The 18,653-nt window shown below is 29.4% G+C and overlaps 1 protein-coding gene across 50 annotated transcripts in view; it reads left to right on the top strand.

Moving 5' to 3' along the window:
* LOC145294072 (uncharacterized) overlaps window positions 1-18,653 on the top strand; it is a 616,260-nt gene that overhangs the window by 281,816 nt on the left and 315,791 nt on the right. For all 50 annotated transcript variants that reach the window (XM_080141108.1, XM_080141084.1, XM_080141083.1 and 47 more), the window contains one exon: window positions 17,675-17,773. In XM_080141108.1, coding sequence (XP_079997234.1) covers window positions 17,675-17,773 — 99 coding nt within the window. The remainder of the gene's footprint in view (window positions 1-17,674; window positions 17,774-18,653) is intronic.

Here is an 18,653-nt window from a genome sequence, read left to right as displayed (position 1 = left end):
TTGCTAATCGTCTGAGGCGCCTCTGTTGGGGAATGCCGATGGTGCTGCACAGACATCTTGTACAGGGTCAGACTGCTCCTTTTCTGGAGCACTGACTTTTCAATCCCACTTTCAATCCGACCTCAGTATCATATTTCTTGCGGTGGAAGAGAAATACCACTCTTTGACCTGCTAGAAGCAAAGTTAAAAAGAAAAAATAATGCAAAGTTTAGTATCTCTTCTTATACTACACTTCATCTTTTTTGTCTTCGCTCAGTGAAGGAGAAATCTTTCTAGACTAAAGCAATTTTTATTTTTCATCTCTATCCAGACTGTCCTATTTTGGGGAACTGGATCTTTTCCATGTTAAATTATCTTGTGACTAACTCTACCCTAGTAGAGAGTCAAGTAAATAGGGAGCCACAGGATGTTTCCCCTGAAACAGAAACTGCTTATCTATTTTGCAAATGCATTGTTTTAAATATTTCTGAATTCAGCTCGGCTTTCAAAGAAATTTTCAATGTGTATTTATATAATACATATATATATATATATATATATATATATATATATATATATATATATATATAGTATTTAATTATTGGAAGTCTTTGAGATCAGTAATTTGTTTATTTATTTGCAGACTATTATCTTCATCTTTATAGTTATTGTTTCATGATGTTTCGGCCAACTATTCCTCTTCCTATTATCATCTCACCACGTTTTGGTTAACTAATCCTCTGACCGGCTTTGGATAGGATTGAAACCGCTATCTTCAAACAATGCTCATGTGGAACTATAGCGATTCAACGTCTCTATCCACTGTGCCACTGAAGATAACGGTTTCAATCCTACCCAAAGCCGGCCAGAGGATTAGTTAACCAAAACGTATAAGATGGTAAAAACTATGGAAGGCAGTAATTACTGGAAATACAGTTAAGAGATTCAGCATTCCTATCCCATCAGGGTTAATCACCTGACTAAGACCAGAAGAATAGTTGGCCGAAACATTGTGAAACAACAACTATAAAGATGAGGATAATAGTCCGCAAATAAAGTGTATGTATATTTCGTATAGCAAATTTTTTTTTTATAATATTTTTATGTTATTTATACATCAAACAAAAATAGGATCAATTTTATCTCTTTAGCAATAGCAGAATCATCTTTTAATATCGACATAGGCACCTAAAATTTGCTCAGCTTGTTGCCTTCTTTCAAGTATTTCTGAATGAAACAGTGACCAGATTTCTAGTATTTTGTACCTCTTTTGATACACTTAGGCAATGACTTTGCGTTATCAGAAGAGCCAATTACTATTTATTTCTCACTGGAATTGACCATTGGTTTTCACTGGAATTCGGGTGGCAATGGGCCTCCCGAAGATCTCATTCTTCTTTGTACTCATCCAGTAGGGATCCTCAAAGATACCAGTTTTCTTTGCACTCGCCCAGTGGAGATCTGGTCAGTGCTCCCCTTCTTTGGTCCTTCAATCCTTCTCGACTTTTCCCAACTATTTCTGGTGGTATCAGTTGTGGCTGTTGGCTGTTTTGGAGGAGGGACTTAGTTTATTATTATTTTCACTCTTACTAAAATCATACTACTAAAGATCGCAACAATTTTCCAAAGATCATATTTGTATAGAAATTTGGAATGCTTAAATCAAAGAAGCCTCAGTTTATAATGTAAGCAATTATCTAATTATGCTGGCAGTTCCAAGATTAATCTTGAGATTTAGAATTTAACTTGCATTTCAATGTAAAAAAAAAATTTTCTATGAACAATTAAAAAAAACTGTTACAAAAACCAAGCAAAATTATATCTATTAATTATTTTGATTCTCAAAATCACCTTTCCTTTGAACTTTTGCATCAGAAATCAAAGTTCAAGTTTGATCAAAGTTTTTAACAAACAATAGGGGACAATTTTTTAATATTTTAAAACAAAAGTAAAAAAAACAAACAAAATCAGAAAACCATAGAAAAAATTGAAACTGGTAGACTTTAAAATAGCCAGTTTTCTTGTCTTCTAATTGACACTGACTTAGACACTCCCTCTTTTTTTTTTTTTTTTTTTTTTTTTGCATAGTAAATTTTTAATATTCTGTTGAAGTTTACATAGAACATAATGTGTTAAATATCTACTTCCCCCTTTTTATTGATTTTATTTTGTTGGATAGTTCTGTCCGATTTTCATTCTTAAAGAAGTTTCAGTTAATGAATGAATTTTCTTCCTCCGCACACCACTATAGACAAAGCTGATAGTTGCATAATTGTTCTGTTTATGTAGCTTCCTCTAACTGTGGTAAGTTCCGGATTTTGTGGAGCTCCTAGCGCTGGGGTTTCCCAAATGACTGCTACTGTGTCGCCATGCTAACAACTATGGCAGCTTTTTGCCCTGGTTGGGGGTTGAGAGCTCTCCGACTTGCCAGCTTCCTCTCCTATTGAAATAGAGAAATATATAAGATATAAACAATTTTATGCATATGATACACATTTGATTTTGACTTTTAAACTTTTTTTAATTGTGATAAATTAATTTTAGTGTATGCTTTCATTTGGATCATGTATAGGTATGCCATGTTTAATTTTTTTTAATACAATTATTTGAAAACATTTAAATATGTTTAAGATGAAAGATCAGTTCAAATGTTTTTCGGTTCTCCCATAAGTATTTAATAAATTCTAAATATCAATAATTTTGAAAGTCTCAGTTTCGTACCAGACTGTAATTACATACCATATTTGATGACATTTAACCCCACCATTACATGCACACACTATTTTTTCTGTTATATAAAAAAAAAAATGGTCAAGAATATATTTCAGGTCTTTATGTAAGAATTTATTTATTTATAAGAATTTGTGGTAAATTTTTGCTTTAACTCAACGCCCACCTTTAAATTGACAATTCTTATAGGTTTTCATGTATGCTGTAAACAAATATCGCATTCAAATTTGAGATAGACAAATAGTTCTCTGGATATCAAGAAATTTTGTCCCAATGTATTACTTAATAAATGTCACTGGCGTTTGCCATTCTTAATATGGGGTCATAACATGCATGTGTATTAGTATTTTTCAGTTGAGAAAAAACATGACCGTCACTGAAAACACAATAAATTACATTGGATAATAAAGGTTTTAATATCCAGGAAACTACTTGTCCGCCCCAAATTTAAATGTGGTACTCGTTTTCAGCATACATGAAAACCTGTAAAAGTCACTTTAACAGTGAATGTTGAATTGCAGTTTAATAAAAATACTGAATTTATTTATATAATTTATTTATTTATATAAGAATAAATTTATTAATATAAGAATAATTTATTTATATAAGAATTCATTGAAGTATTTATATCGTTATAAAAAATTATTTGTATAAAAATGTCTTTAAATAAAGAACTTATTTATATAGAAAAATTAATTATATAGAGAATTTATTTATATATAGTATGCAAAAACGTTATAAAAACAAAGAAGTAAATGCATTTAAATCATATTTCTGCATTCACAAAACAATAAAATGAAATTAAAAATTGCTTCCTTTTTGTTTTTTTTTTTAAGTTTTTACAATTTTTTATTTCTATTTTTTTATCACATTGGTATAACTTCCAGTAAGTTCCAATTTTTTTAACAATCTCACTCCTCCCAATATCCATGCAATCCGTTTTTTATTCTATAATTGTAAAATCGGTATCTAATAATACTATCAGGTGTTATTGTAAAAACCTATTCATACTAATTATATTATTGATGTAATTTTGCAACTTGTCCTGTAATTAAGTGCTTGATTCATGTGAGTGATCAAGTTGCTTGTTCTCTTTGAAATAATAAGAGAAAATAAAAACCCAGCTATGTGTAGTTGATATAACTCCATAATATTTTTATTTAAGGTTAGTGACAGGGAACCCAAGCAGAGTGCTCGATTATTTAAAAAAAAAAAAAAACTAATATTTATTTATATATGTTTTACAGAACAATATTAGTACTGCTAGTTTCAAATCCAAAGGGGACCCATAGTTAGTCGACTATGTTGAATTGTCTTCAACCTCTATATGTCTCCGAGGATACAGACAGACAGACATATAGATGATAGTGGGCAAGTACCACAGCAAAATGTTCAATTAAGAAAAATAAAAAATAAGACCACAATATTTATTTATATATTTTACAAAGAAGTTTTGTTTGGATTTGAAACCGACGGTACTGATGTTGTTCTGACCTTCTATAATAAATACACAACACAAGTACTATTGTGTGAAAGAACAAATGAAAAGAAAAACATATTGCATACTCTCTTTCCAAAGAGCTTTACCATATGATTGAAAACAAAACTTTCACCCCAGAGGCAGTTGTTCTGCTGTATCTATATATGCCTGGATTATTAAGTTGTACTGATGTATTTGGTAAAATTATGTCCAGGACTGAATTATGTTATTTGCAGAGACGTTTCGCAGCCCTCCCATATACAGTGGCTGGTATTCTCAGATGATCACCCATTTGGTACTAGCCAGGTTAAATGTTGCTTAACTTTGGTGTGTGAAAGACATAGTAGCAATACTTACTCTTTCAGCCCCAAAAGTCAGGATGCTCTGACATTATATTTTGCATGGGGGGTCCTTTTAGCTGGACGATAATTTGATAAAGACCTTCCCATTAACTACCTAATCGTTGAGCTTCTGATTGCAGAAAGATGTGATACTCTGGTGAAACTAGTTCTTTTTTAGAGGAGCATTTTGGCAGGTACAAAACTTATAGAACAGACATTGACATAGTAGTCGGTACCTCAACAGACCATCAATAAACTCATCCCCTTCCTGAAAGATGACTTTGAGCTATACTTCAAACCAAACAAAGAAGAGCCTGATGATGTCAAAGTAGTTCCTAGGTTGCCAAATTCTACGGCTTACCCCGGCTTGTATGAAATGATGTCAGTGGATTTGTTGTGTATGTGAATCAGTTTTTCCTTGAAAGTTTACTTACTATTTCATACTTATATTTGCTTAAGAAGAAAAAAAAAACTCTAAATAAATAGATTTCAGAAAATGTTAAAATGTATTACCACAATAATTTTCGTTTATACATGCAGACCAACTTGCTTATTTGAAATTAAATTTAAATAAGCAAGTTGCTCTGCCCCATCCTGTATTATATGGTCGAACCAGAGATTTATTTTTACTTGATTACATTTTTATTTTTTATATTCAAGTAAAATTATATATACTGAGAAATATAGTATTGATATTTTATGATTCACTGATAGAATTATTTAATTACAATCATATTTTTCTAGTATAGATGAATTTTTAGATGTAAAGGTAAATAATGTAAATTTTATTGTTCATCGTATATTCCCTTTAAATTAGATATTTTCAAAGCATTCATTTATGAATATTTTGAATTGTCATAAGAATAAAAAAAGGCATGCCTATATATGAATCAATTTCAATGCACTGAGTTTTATCTATAACACTGTAAAATGTTGTTTTAATTGTGATTATATTTTGTTTTTAAACAAGGTATTGTTTAAAACTAAATTTTTTAACTTATAAAACTATAAATGTAGAAACTAATCAAAATATTATTGTGAACAAGTTAAAAACAGTAACTTTAAACTTAGAATTTCTTAAGGATTTCTTTCTTTTTCGATTTTTGTTTCATTTTTGGCTAAAAATTTTTTTCCTTTTATCTTAATCATTTGCTTTAAAACACTTTTTACTACTGCACACACATATATATATAAAAAAAAAGAAAAAAAGACTTTGCCGAAATTTCTTTGCAACATATTTTTATTTGGAATGGATTTTATTTCTTCCAAGCTCTTCTGACTTTAGCCAAATCCTTTTCTGACAATAAATTTTAAAATATAATAAATACATTTTCATGATCGTATTTGTATATATATATTTTCTTCTTAAGAAAGGAAGTTTACGCATCTTGTTGTATTATAAGCAACAAAATAAATTTGATTTAATCCAGATTATATTAGTTTAAACCAAAATGAAAAAAAAACAAAAAACCTGTTTTTCATACTATATAGATATTTAAAATATTTTGTTCATTATTGTTTATTTAATTTGTGTAACATTTAACCACTGATGATTACATAATACCATTATTTGTTATCATTTTAAATATCACATTTTATCCAAAATCTTCTTTATAAGATTTGAAAAGTTTCTTTTTTAAATACAGAGTGACTCAAATTAAATGCCACTCACTCTTGCAATCATTAATAAAATTCACAATCCTTTCTGTAATCCAACCATGTTTGGTACAAATAAATTTTAGTCAATGATTGAATTGTCCACCAAGTTTCACTCATGAATATCCAACAGTCTGTTTTATCGATGCTCAGTGATATGCTCTAAATATGAATTTCTGCATAGCACACATGTAGCAGCAGTAGCAATAATAGCAATGGTACGACAACAGTAACAGCAGCAGTAGCAACTTGTGGTGCATGATTTGGAATCTGTGAACCTCAGCTTGCCCAATCAGAGATTATCTCTCAGGCAAACTGAATACATAACAAGAGATGATAAAAGGAAGTGCCTGCTAAATTCTTTCTATTTCAATCCTAAGAGATAGAAACTGACAGCTTAGTCATCCACATTTCTTAGACCATAATAATTAAAACTTATTCAACCAATAGAAATTTTATAAAAGTGATTTCTTAAAAATCTTATTCAAATTGATACATTTCCATAAAAGCATAATCTAACAGTAAGCAAGGAAGTAGATAAAGCAATTCGCTTTGTTTTGTTTGTTTTTTAGTATGTTGACAATAACTTCAAACACTGAAAATGTTTTATCAAGTAATTACCTTACACTATTGGGGATGTATTTTATGAAAGATGTTTTAATTGGCAAGGACATATAAGATAAATAACAATTCTTATTTTAATTTTATTGAAATATTGCCTTCTGAAAAAGTATCCAAACTGCTTAATTTGTCCATATTTTTTGTTTCTTTCAAGTTCCCCATACTTTTTTGAAAGCTGTTTTTATGGTTACACTGTTCTCTCTACCTTGTTCTTTTATTTTTCTGCTAATTTCTCCCCCAAGTGAAGGCTTTTCTGCCTGCTCTCCCTCCATTATTTCTTAGCTTTTTATGGTGTTTTTTCCTTTTCATATTTTCTTCAGAATCCTCTGTTTATTTTCTGCTCAATTTTGGTTTGCTTCCAGTTGCATGAATAAAAAAAATACAAACATAAATGTTTCTGCTTTTGCTTAGGATATTCTTTCAATTAAATGCCCAGCGTAACAATTTTATAATTCACTGATAGAATTTTGTATATGTCCATTAAAATGTTAACTTTTTTGGCATAAGTTTACATCTACTAAAATAAACCCATTAATTGAATATGATGTTTGTGTGTGTGTATATATAATATATATATATAAACACATTTTTCCAATAGTTTGATAGTATAAGACTAAAACTAGTAAAAGCATTTTAATATATCAAATGTAAGGGAACACAATTCTCACAAATTCATTAAAATATTTTTTTTTTTTTTTTTTAAATTTCCATACACTTGTTTCAGCCTACTATTAAGATGTCTGTAATGTTCAAAATGTATTAGGTATTTATTATTATTTTTTTATGGGGCTTTTTCATTATTTTTTTAATTTTATTTATTTATTTTTTCATTTAGCAGCACTGAGGATGGCCTTATTAAGAAAAATTAAATGCCTAATCTTTTTTAAACATTAGATATCTTGTTAGTAGGGTAAAAGAACGTGTATGCCAATAAAAAAAAAATAGTTTTTTTGGTGAAGTTGTGAAATTTGTGTTCCCTTATATTTGATGATATATAATAAATATAGGTGTATATAGATTTATTTGTTCAGTAAGGAAAAAGGAATCTTACAAAAAATATTAAAGAAACTCTTTATACCATGGCATTTCGAAGCCTACTGCTTCTTATCCGAAGAGGAGAAAAAAGCTAGTTAACAGGGTAAAATTTTTTATATGATGTGTTTTCCTTATTGAACTGGCAAATAAATCTCCATATATCTATATTTATTTTATTTTATTGTCTTGAATTTATTATGATATGCTCTACCCTCAAATGTTGAGCTTCTTACATCCTGATAAGTCCCTATATAAAGAATTTATCCGAATTCTTTATTCCTACTTTGTTTGTGTATGTATGTATGTATGTATGAGAGAGAGAGAGTTTAACGTTATTACTAGTGAATAAATTTTTGTATATATCCATTACAATAATGCTAAATATTAAAATAGTTACATATATATGATTTACATTGATAAGTTGCAGTTTCGTCTTTGAAACCTACTCAGGGCCACTATCAATAAGGTTGAAAAGACTAAAACCATAACTTGTATTTGTAATGTATATTAGCTATACCTACTCTGTGTTATCTATAATAGAAGGCATTACTTTCCTTGTTGGTTTAGTTTTATTTTTGTTTTGTGTTTTTTTAACTGTGCTGTTTTGTTTGTTTGTTTTTAACTATGTCATTTGTTTTGTTTTATACATGCATGCAATTTTGATAAACTTAAGTTATTGGTTTTAGTTTTGACAAAATTGAAATTAATAATAATAATAAAAAAAGGGTTTCATTGAATAATATATACCTAATTGAATTTTTGGTTCGTATCTAGAATTACTCTTATTTAAAAAAAATAATAATGCTGAGAAATCTTTATGTATGTATTTGTCATGTCATATTAAAAAAATCACGTCAATTGATCAACTAGTTATTTATTTAACTAAGAAAATAAAACTTTATGACTTTTAGTGATTTTATTACTAAAATATATTTCTTATAAAGTTGATTTTCATCTCAATACTTTCGATTTGTTTCCTCCTTATATATACTGGATTAAAAAATATGGCCAATCAAAAATCCTACATCTGGCTTAGTCATAAAGTTTGATTTTCTTAATTAAAAAAACAAAAAAAAACTACTTGATTAATTTATATGATTTTTGGAATATGACATCTTCGTTCTATGACAAGTACATTGTAAAGGTTTTTCTGTATATTTTTTTTTAATAAGTGTAATTCCAGATAAGCACAATTTTTTTCTTTCTTTTTTTCCCCCCAAAGTTTAGTCGAAAATAATTTTCATCTTGAAATAGAATTCTGATTTACATTTAATGCAATTTTGTAATCGTTAGCTGTCAAGTTGTAAAACTCTTATGTATTTATTTTTCTAAACAGAAAAAATATTTTTTACATTTAATTGAAAAAAATTGAAAAAAAAAAAAAGAAGAGTTTTTATACAAAGCAAGATTTATGAATTAAAAATAAAAATGAATAGGGTAGCATAGTTGTTTTTCTTAACTTTGTTCTACATATAGTAGTCCATGAAATATCATTCAGGCTAGTTGAGCTGGCAGATCTTGGGGTATGTGAAGTATGAGTTCTTATATAACAACTTCCATGTTTTCTGAGGGCATAACACAGAGCGTAGTCATACGTATGGTCTTTCCACAGCTACCCTCTCCACATAACACTCAACAATAGTGAATAACAACTTAATATATGAATTTAGTGTGAGTCCCTTTTCGAAAATGTGTAGTGAAGTGATGGGACCTTCATTGGAAGCACACTCACAGATAATCAGTTTCAATGGCATACAAGACTTTGTGTGGATTGTATGCTAGCCACCTGTTGTGCAACTGGTCCTGGCATAAGTTCTCATCTGAGAAGAACCATAGTATCCTGAGTCAACCGACTTGTCGAAGTATTTGTAAGTGAATCTTTTATGAGTAGTAGTAGTAGTAAAGATACATGTTCAGGACTTTTTTCATAGTCACCACTCTGACACCCATCACTATCTCCAAGGTCTGCATTATGTTGCCTGGATCTGGCAGCTTCTTGACAAATTTTAATGTGTGAATCCAATCAGAATACTTGCTATGATCCTTCCTGTTAGCCACTGGTTCCACATCTGTCATAATTCTCCAGCTCACATCTTGGGGCCTTAAAGATATTCAAGGAGTACTGAGTTGCCATTAAGATTTCCAAATTTTTTAATCTGGTACATTATGGTGCAAGCTATTCTCTTCCATCATTCCAGTGTTTTCTAATCATTAATCGTCTCTAGCTCTTAAACCATCAAATGTACACAGAAACTGCTATCCATTGCATTTTGCTTTAAATACTTCAAATGGTTCTAAAATGAATTAATATATACAATTATCAAATTTATCGTGAATAACTTGTATTGATCTTAACATATGTTTTATCACTGATATTAAACATTTTATAAATATAGGTATAAATACAAATAATACATCTTTATATGAATTGGTGTGTGTGTGTATGGAATGGAGTAATAAATGAGAAAACAGACTGTTTAGAAATATCAACGCAAAAACATAATAGTTATAGTGTTTCCAATATTTCAACCTCATAAGAAGGAATTTTATTTATTTGAAAGTGGTTTCATACAGAGAATGGAAAAGTCGTCAATCGTAGGGGGGGGGGTGATCAAAACAGGATGTGGGAATTGTGACTCATGAACAGTTCAAATGTTTTTGTGTTAATATTCTTATCACCTCATTCTATACACAAACACAAATTAATTTCTGGTGGGAATTCATTTTTCTATTGAAAAAAAATTTCCCTTATAACTTTGATTGTATAGCATCGGTGATGAAATGGCTGTAAAATTATAAATAAAAACTAATTTGCTTCAGTTTCTTTTAGCTTTATTGCAAACAAAATCAGTTTGTAATAGTCCTGGAATTATATATTAGAAATTTCACATCATCAAATTGTAATATCCATTAAGCAAAAAAAATACTGGAGTTTGACTACTACAGAACTTATATATATATATGGTGAGTCAAAAGTAGGTGGACGGTAAGAAATATTTTAGAGATTGCATATACGACAACTATATGTAATAAGACAATTATATACAATTTCCATTAATATAATGGTCTTATTACATATAGCTGTATGTGATCTCTAAAGAAATGTTTTTGGCTGTCCACCTACTTTTGGTTCACCCCCCCCATATATATATATATATATGTATATATATATATATATAATTAATTTTTCATACCTACAGACACTAGTATTTCATGCTTACGCAATCATCAGTGCAGGAAATGATAATTACTACTGGTGACAGGTTCAAACCCAGTCAAAAAGTCAACCTTGGCTTTGAGGGTTAACCCTTTTTCCCTTGGCTACTTAATTTTTTTAATGGAAGTTAATTAAAATACTTATGTAGCTGTGTAAGTGAGCTTGTCATAATCAACTGCCATAAGCATGAGGTTTAGAATGATACATGTATGCTAATTAGCCGTTTTATTCTCAGTTCACTAAATAGGGCTCAACTTTTATCTTCTTAAAGGTGTTTATAACTATTTTTTTTTTTTTTTTCAATAAATATTTATAATTTTTTATACATGTACATACGTTTATTTAATTTATTAAGTCTGTGATCTTAGGGGTTCCAGATAAGAGAAGTTATATTTTATTTTTAATTTGTATTTAATTTTTTTCATTTGATCCTGTTGATTTATTACTTATCTATGATTTACTTATATCAGTCTCAACAGAAGTTTGTATACATGTATCAGTTAACTAATAAAACGGTTTGTGGTGTTTCCAATGTTATCCCTTTTGTCAGCCTTTTGTTTTTAAAGAGATATGCTCACACACACACATACATTAAGTCCTTTTATCATGATTTAATCCAGTTAATTCTTCAAATGTTTTTCATCAGTAAACTATTTTTAACATATAAAGTCATTTATTCCTAAATATATATTGCTTTATTAGAGAAACAAAATCTAATTGTTTGGTAAATTTAGCTTTTGAAAATTTTCTTACCAATAAATTTCCAGATGATTGCAAGAATCTATCAACTTTATGAATTTAAACTAGGACGAAAAACATTATGAACAATCCTGAGATTGTGTACAGCATTTTGTGGAGAGGATATTAAGAACTGTTAAAAAAAAAAAAAAAAAAAAAAAAAAAAAAAAAGCAAAAAGGTTCAAGGTGAGAGGTGTCTTCAACTGAAATCAAGTCGATTGAAAATCTGTTTTGTAAATGTAAGTGTTTACAATAATTAAGGATTGATATTGGGTCTAACCTGCTTTCAACACATCGGATGCTTGCATTTGAGTTTAGCACTAAAGGTTGAAATATATACCTGCACCTACACTGCATTAAAAACCAAATGTGCACAAGATAAACAGTTTAATCTAATCACTAGTATAGAGTAGGAAGGGTAAAGGCGGATGTGCATACTTTGGAAAGCTTTATCACATACTTGAGAACCAAATTCCGCTCTGGTGCTACCAACCAGATTAGGATATCTAACAATATTGGCTTTCTATCTTAAAGGCACTAAACATTGAGTTTTGCAAAGGGAAAGGAAAAAACAATAACATCAATCATGTTCTGCAAAGGCAAAACAACCAAACTAAACACCATGAATAAATATTTGAAGATATAAAGAACTTGAAGCATAAAAATGTTTGCTAAAATTATTGAAACCGAAAAAGGGGTGATGTGCCGTAAAACAAAAGAATCAAATCCAACAATATTAATAAATATTGGAAAATATAAACAATTTTAAGCATAAAACCTATTTTACGCAATTACTAGATTCAACATTAAATAACCTGAAATATGCATGATATGCCAGAAAACAAAACAACCAAACAAAATTCTGTCGCTGATCACGGCCTTGAGACTAAGAGTCGTTTAATCTATTGTCATCACCTGCAGAGTTTAGCAAGATATACTGAAATATTTGCATGAGGCATCTTCATGGCTGGATAAGTATACAGCAAGCATTTTTACAGGATAAGGGAGATAATTCTAAATAATTCAAACTTTTGTGAGATTTTAAAAAGCCGTTCTCACTTAAAAATTATTTTCTTTATAAAAATATTTGATCAGTTTACATGATTTTTGGTGTACGATATGTTTTTTTTTCGTTACAAGTGCATGCGCCATAAAGTTTTTCTTAATTTTTTTTTTTTTTTTTTGCCTTGGGAGGAAGAACTTTTGACTAGTACCAATATCTGTTCAAAGTCTACTCCTCTAGATCTACCATATAACTCGTATATATTGAAAGTATTAAGGATGTGGTACTTTGCCATGTACAGTCTGTCATTCACTATGCAGAGGCTGTATTTTGAGTATCGTATAGTGCTGGGATGCATGAGGACCAATTGAGGATGCCTTGAATAGGCCATCTTGAAATAGGTACTACTAAACATTCTAACCTGGGATAAACTAATAAAAACCTCACAAACTGTTTTTGATCACCTCATAGTTTATGATACATTAACAAATATCTTCCTCCCTCTCTCTCTCTCTGTCAACATTTTTATTGCTGTATTTATCTCCTTAAGTTGTGAACCTGTAATCTACACCGATTTATAAATTTTTAATATTCAAGTATCAAAAATGAAAGAATGGTTTGGCTAATATTAATAAGGCAATAAGTTTAAGATTCTTAGAAATGTTAATTTCCATAATTGATGCAGAAGTTCTCAGAGTTTGTTTTGAGTAGACAATGTTAAATTTTAGCGGGGGATTGAGGAAGTTGAGCAGCAAGATGTCTGTTGACATTAAATTAAAACTTTTGCATGTTAGCACAGTTAGAGAAATAGGGAGGGAATTTCAAAGTCCAGCAGTCTGGGGTATTATAATTGAATATCTAATATTCTTTATATATATATATATATATAAAGAACAAGTAGTTAATAAAACATGTTTAAAAAACACTTTGAAAAAGAGTTAAAAACATATTTAATTTTAAAAAGGAAACACTAAATAAGTGGATAGTTTTTAATCCGCGGAGTTTTGAAGAAATACTTTCCTTCTCATCAGAGGGTAGGATTTAGCAAAATGCGGGATCGGATTTTGCTTGCAAAAGTATTTAATGAAACTACAAGTAAGTCAGATCTTATTTAACAAAAAGTGAAGCAGATCTTATTTTTATTTTTAAAAAGTGAAGTCGGATCTTATTTAACAAAAAGTGAAGCAAAGGGAATAGGATGAATAAAAAAAGTGATTTCACGTGAATGGATAGTCTGGTGAAGGGTAAAATATCCAATGACGGTAAAATTCAAAAATGCAGAATACGGAAAAACACCATCACATAACCATGTCACATTGAAATTAATAAAAATTAAAACAATTACAAAAAAATGATTGAGTAAAAGATATGCTAGTATTTATTTTTTATTTTTTTTTTTTTTTATAAAAAGAAAATCTGTGCAGATGCATATCTCGTAACTTTGAATACTTTTATGTATTTATGAACAATATGCATTTTGTATTTGCTAAGAAATTTGAAATCACAATTACCTCCCTTTTTATTGCATTTAAAAATTTTAAATACTATAAACCATGTAACATTGCAAAATAATAGTTTCTTTTTCTTTAAGAAAATATTGTACTTCTATTTTAATATTTTGACATATTTCTTGATTATAATTATATTTATAATTGCTATAAACACTTGATAAATGAAAATAAATTCATAAATAAACAATTGCTAAACAATTATATTTCTTTTAAAATAGTTTTTTTTTCTGTTAACTTTCTAAAATTAAAATAAATGTAGGGCTATAGGGTAAATTATTTTTGTATGTAATTTAATAATTAAAGGCAATATTATTTGTTTTGTAGACTTAAAATCAGAATTAAGAAATAAAAACAATAGCAAATGTTTTCATGGATTAATTATAAAGTTTAGCTATGAAATATATAGTCATCTTTTGATTTGTACTGATTTCAAAATGTAACTTTTAACTTTTATTACAAGGTTCACCCTCCTAGGCATTGCCTTTTCTCTTTGAGATAAAGTTAGATTATTGCTAAGAGCCTGAGACATTCTTACTGGGGAATGTTAAGAGTTGTCCAAGCATTTTTTTCCTGGTCCAGAACACGTCTGCCTCTTGTGTGCTAGTTTTTCAATCCCCACTTTCCAGCCTTGTGCCACATCTTTCCGCAGTTATAGGGAGATAAATAGCAATTGAATAGATAATTGACTTATTTACATTTCCTACCCAAAATTTATAGACTAATAAAAAAAATCATGTATTGCATTCTGGGATATATTTTGGAGATTAATATCTCCATTTCGTGTATTAATTATTTTCCATGTGTAACATTAAACAATTAAATTACTTTATCATTTTTTTTATCTTATCTGAAAAAGACTTTCCTTATCATCGGATCTCATTATTTGTATACAAAACCAGTGCTATCAACGTTCACTTTTTTCCCACTTACATGACAAGGTCCTGTCTACTAAAAAAGCTTTAGAAGGCACATTAGTTTTATTTTTGTACTAATACTTAAAATAGGGTTGAAAAACCTTTATATAGTCACTTTTGACAGTAACAATATTTAAAACAAAATACCTTGTTACTGTAGATGTCCATGCATCTTACCCACAATTAAATTCTGTTGAATTCCCAATTTTTGGAAAATCGCTATTATAAAAACGATTGTCTATAAATGGTGTGTGTGTGTGTGTGTGTGTAAATCATTAGTTAAAAGATGTTTAATTAACATAAGTTTTTATTTGTTTTTTTTTATGTAGTAGATCTTACATGTGTTTCTTTGAATAGAGAAAACTACTAAACAACTTCTCAGACAAACACACACACACACACACACATATATATATATATATATTGAAAATTTCATAATTCTATGGTTTTTTGATAATTAAAAAATGTACACATTGATTTATTTGTAAAGTGTAGTTTTTTCGTGAGAGCTCGTATCATGGATTGAGGAGGACGGGTGGACCTGAGGGTAGTCTAGTGCCGACACTGTTAGTATCCTTAGTCATATATCTTTAATGTGTTTAATCATGTACTAATACTGTATTTTTGTAGTCTGCTTAATAATACCCTTCTTCTCCTCTAGTCATATTGATACTAATACGTAGTTTTAGTAATCTCCATAATACTGTTCTTTCCTAGTCATGTTACTATTAATACTTAATTTTAGTGGCCTACTTGTTAATACTATAAAACATGAATACTAGACATTCCATTTTTTATAGTAGTGCACATAATGGACACCTTTTGCCATAATGGATACCATCATGTTGAATGCGTTTTCTTTGAATACACAATAGTCAGAAATGAATAGGAAAGAAAGTAATGAATAAACAATGTAAAAGAGATGGCTGCATTTACACACACACATATATATATATACAATTTGAAATTTTAATTATAAACTGGATTTTAGATTTCTTAAATATATATGTCTCTCCCCATCTGGAGCATCACATTGATGAAGAGAAAATTATTCCCAACTAGCATCAAGTTAAAATGTTCTTCAATATAAATAATTGAATTTGTTCAAAAAATATCATAAACAAATGAAATCTCACTCACTCTCTCTCTCTCTCTCTCTTTCTCTCTCTCTCATACACACACACATACATACATACATACATACATACATACATACATACATACATACATACATTCTCAGTAACTTAGTGCTCATAAACAGATATAATGCCTACCTAAAAGTCTGTTAAAAAATTCTAATTAAAATCAAAATGGACATGTGTTACCAGATTTGACATGGGGAATGTGGTGGGCATGTAAAATAGAATACAACTTACTTTGCAATATTTTGTGTACGAATGTTATCGTACCAGTAGAAGAAAAGTCATGCTGAAATGACCATTTGTTTGGAAATTTTGTCTCAATTATTCGGATGCTAAATCTGATGACATGACATAAAACAGTGTAAACATGAAAAGTTGGATCAGACACATTTAGTAAGCTTGGAGCTCAAGGCAGAACGAGATCATGCTTCAATTTTTGATACATCCTACAAAAGATATAATTGTTTGAAGTAGCTGAGTCGGTTCTGCTACAGTTTTGAGTAATAATCTGGTGATTTATCTTACTGAACAAGTGTTCATGGTCGAAGCTGGAATTCCTAGCATGAAGTTTGTGGTGTACCTTTTGACGCCTGTCCCAGGTGTCTTTATCAGTCAGTATTTATGGCATAACCAGCCAATCATATTCTTGTAAAGAGGAAGAACCCAGATTTACTCATATTCATTATATCAATTTTCAATATACTGTTCATGAGAGTTCTTTTCATACTTCAAAATTGAAGAGTCATTCTCACTCATTGCCAGTATAATTCAGGGGAGATAACTTGAATATACCATACCAAAAATATTATTCTTTCCTAGTTTTATTGATACTAATACTTTTAGTTGACCTAATACAATACTTCTCAATTAATTATATTTATACTAATGCCTTGTTTTAGCAGTCTGAATAATGATGCTATTTTCTTTGCTTGGTCATATTGATACTAATACTTAGTTTTAATAGTCTACATTACACTTTTCTTCTTGCCTAAATATTTCATAGTGCCATTATCAATTTTGCATAACTGTCTACCTTAACTCATTTAAAAAAAAAAAACTTACTAATATATTTGTTTAATTTATACACCATTTAGTTATTTATTTAACCCAAGTACTTTAATTATTTTATTTTTATAGACAAATAAAAAGATAAGTAAATTATATATTTTGAGATTTTTTTTTCTTTTTTTGAAGTCATAGAAAAAAAAAATTGACTTTCAGTAACTCTTAATACAGTTTATCTATTTTAATTTTATTCATTAAAAAAAAAAAAAGTGTTTAATTTTTTCTTTCTTTGTTTTTTTCAGTTGGGATATACACCTTTACATCAAGCTGCTCAGCAAGGCCATGTGATGGTTATAAACTTGCTGTTGAAAAACAAAGCATCTCCCAACGCAGTTACCAATGTAAGTAAAAAGGAAAGTTATTTTATATGTATTTTTAATTGTTTTGATGCATTTTATTTGTTTATTGTGTGATACTACAGTCTTGGAACGTTCTTAGTTTCCAGTGATCGCACTGAAAGTAAAAAGTGGATCTTAGGTTTTACTTCCAATATCCTCGTAACTCTTGCTTCCCTTATTTTGTCCTTTAGTCCTCACATTCTAGAAGTGATGTTTCTGACAAAGAAGGGAAAATTGCCGTTTTCTGGGTTGAAATCTAGTCATACTGCACTTACTGTTGTCGACCTTGAAATAGTATTTTTTTGCTTTGTTTTTAGCTCTTTACATCAAGTGGCTTCATGCTTTGTCTGGAGCGATTTCAATTAAAAAAAAACGGTTAAATGAAATGTCTTTTGATGGGAAAAGGAAAGAGTAGACAATGATATTGTTATTTAATAAAAATGAACTTTTTAACTTGGCTGAACCGGAAAGAGATAAAAGACTGACAATAATAAAGTTCACAAAATGTAATGTACCCCGTTCTATGTGGCTGGTGAGTTGGAAGAGAACCAACATATATTCTTCCCTGAACATTAAAAATCCTCATCATTAGTTTAACGTCCATTTTACATGCTTGCATGCATTGGACATCTTTTTAAAAATTGACGTCAAAACTAACCTATCTCTGGTCATGTCTTTATTTATCCTTCTTTCTCCCAATTCCGTTCTCCTTGTTTCCTCATGTTTTTCTTGGTCTTTTCCTGTAAACTGGACCTGCTGCTTCAAGTACTTAATGTCTCCTTCATCCTTGATGAACTAGTCCAACAAACTGTATTCATACTACAAACAATTCTATTAATCAATGGGCCAATTACTCAGTGCTTACTTGTGTGTTTACATCAAG

This window comes from Euprymna scolopes, chromosome 15 (assembly GCF_053919585.1).
Source record: "Euprymna scolopes isolate OS-2025 chromosome 15, ASM5391958v1, whole genome shotgun sequence".
Classification (NCBI taxonomy): Eukaryota; Metazoa; Mollusca; class Cephalopoda; order Sepiida; family Sepiolidae; genus Euprymna; species Euprymna scolopes.
This window is presented reverse-complemented; position numbering and strand designations above follow the sequence as displayed.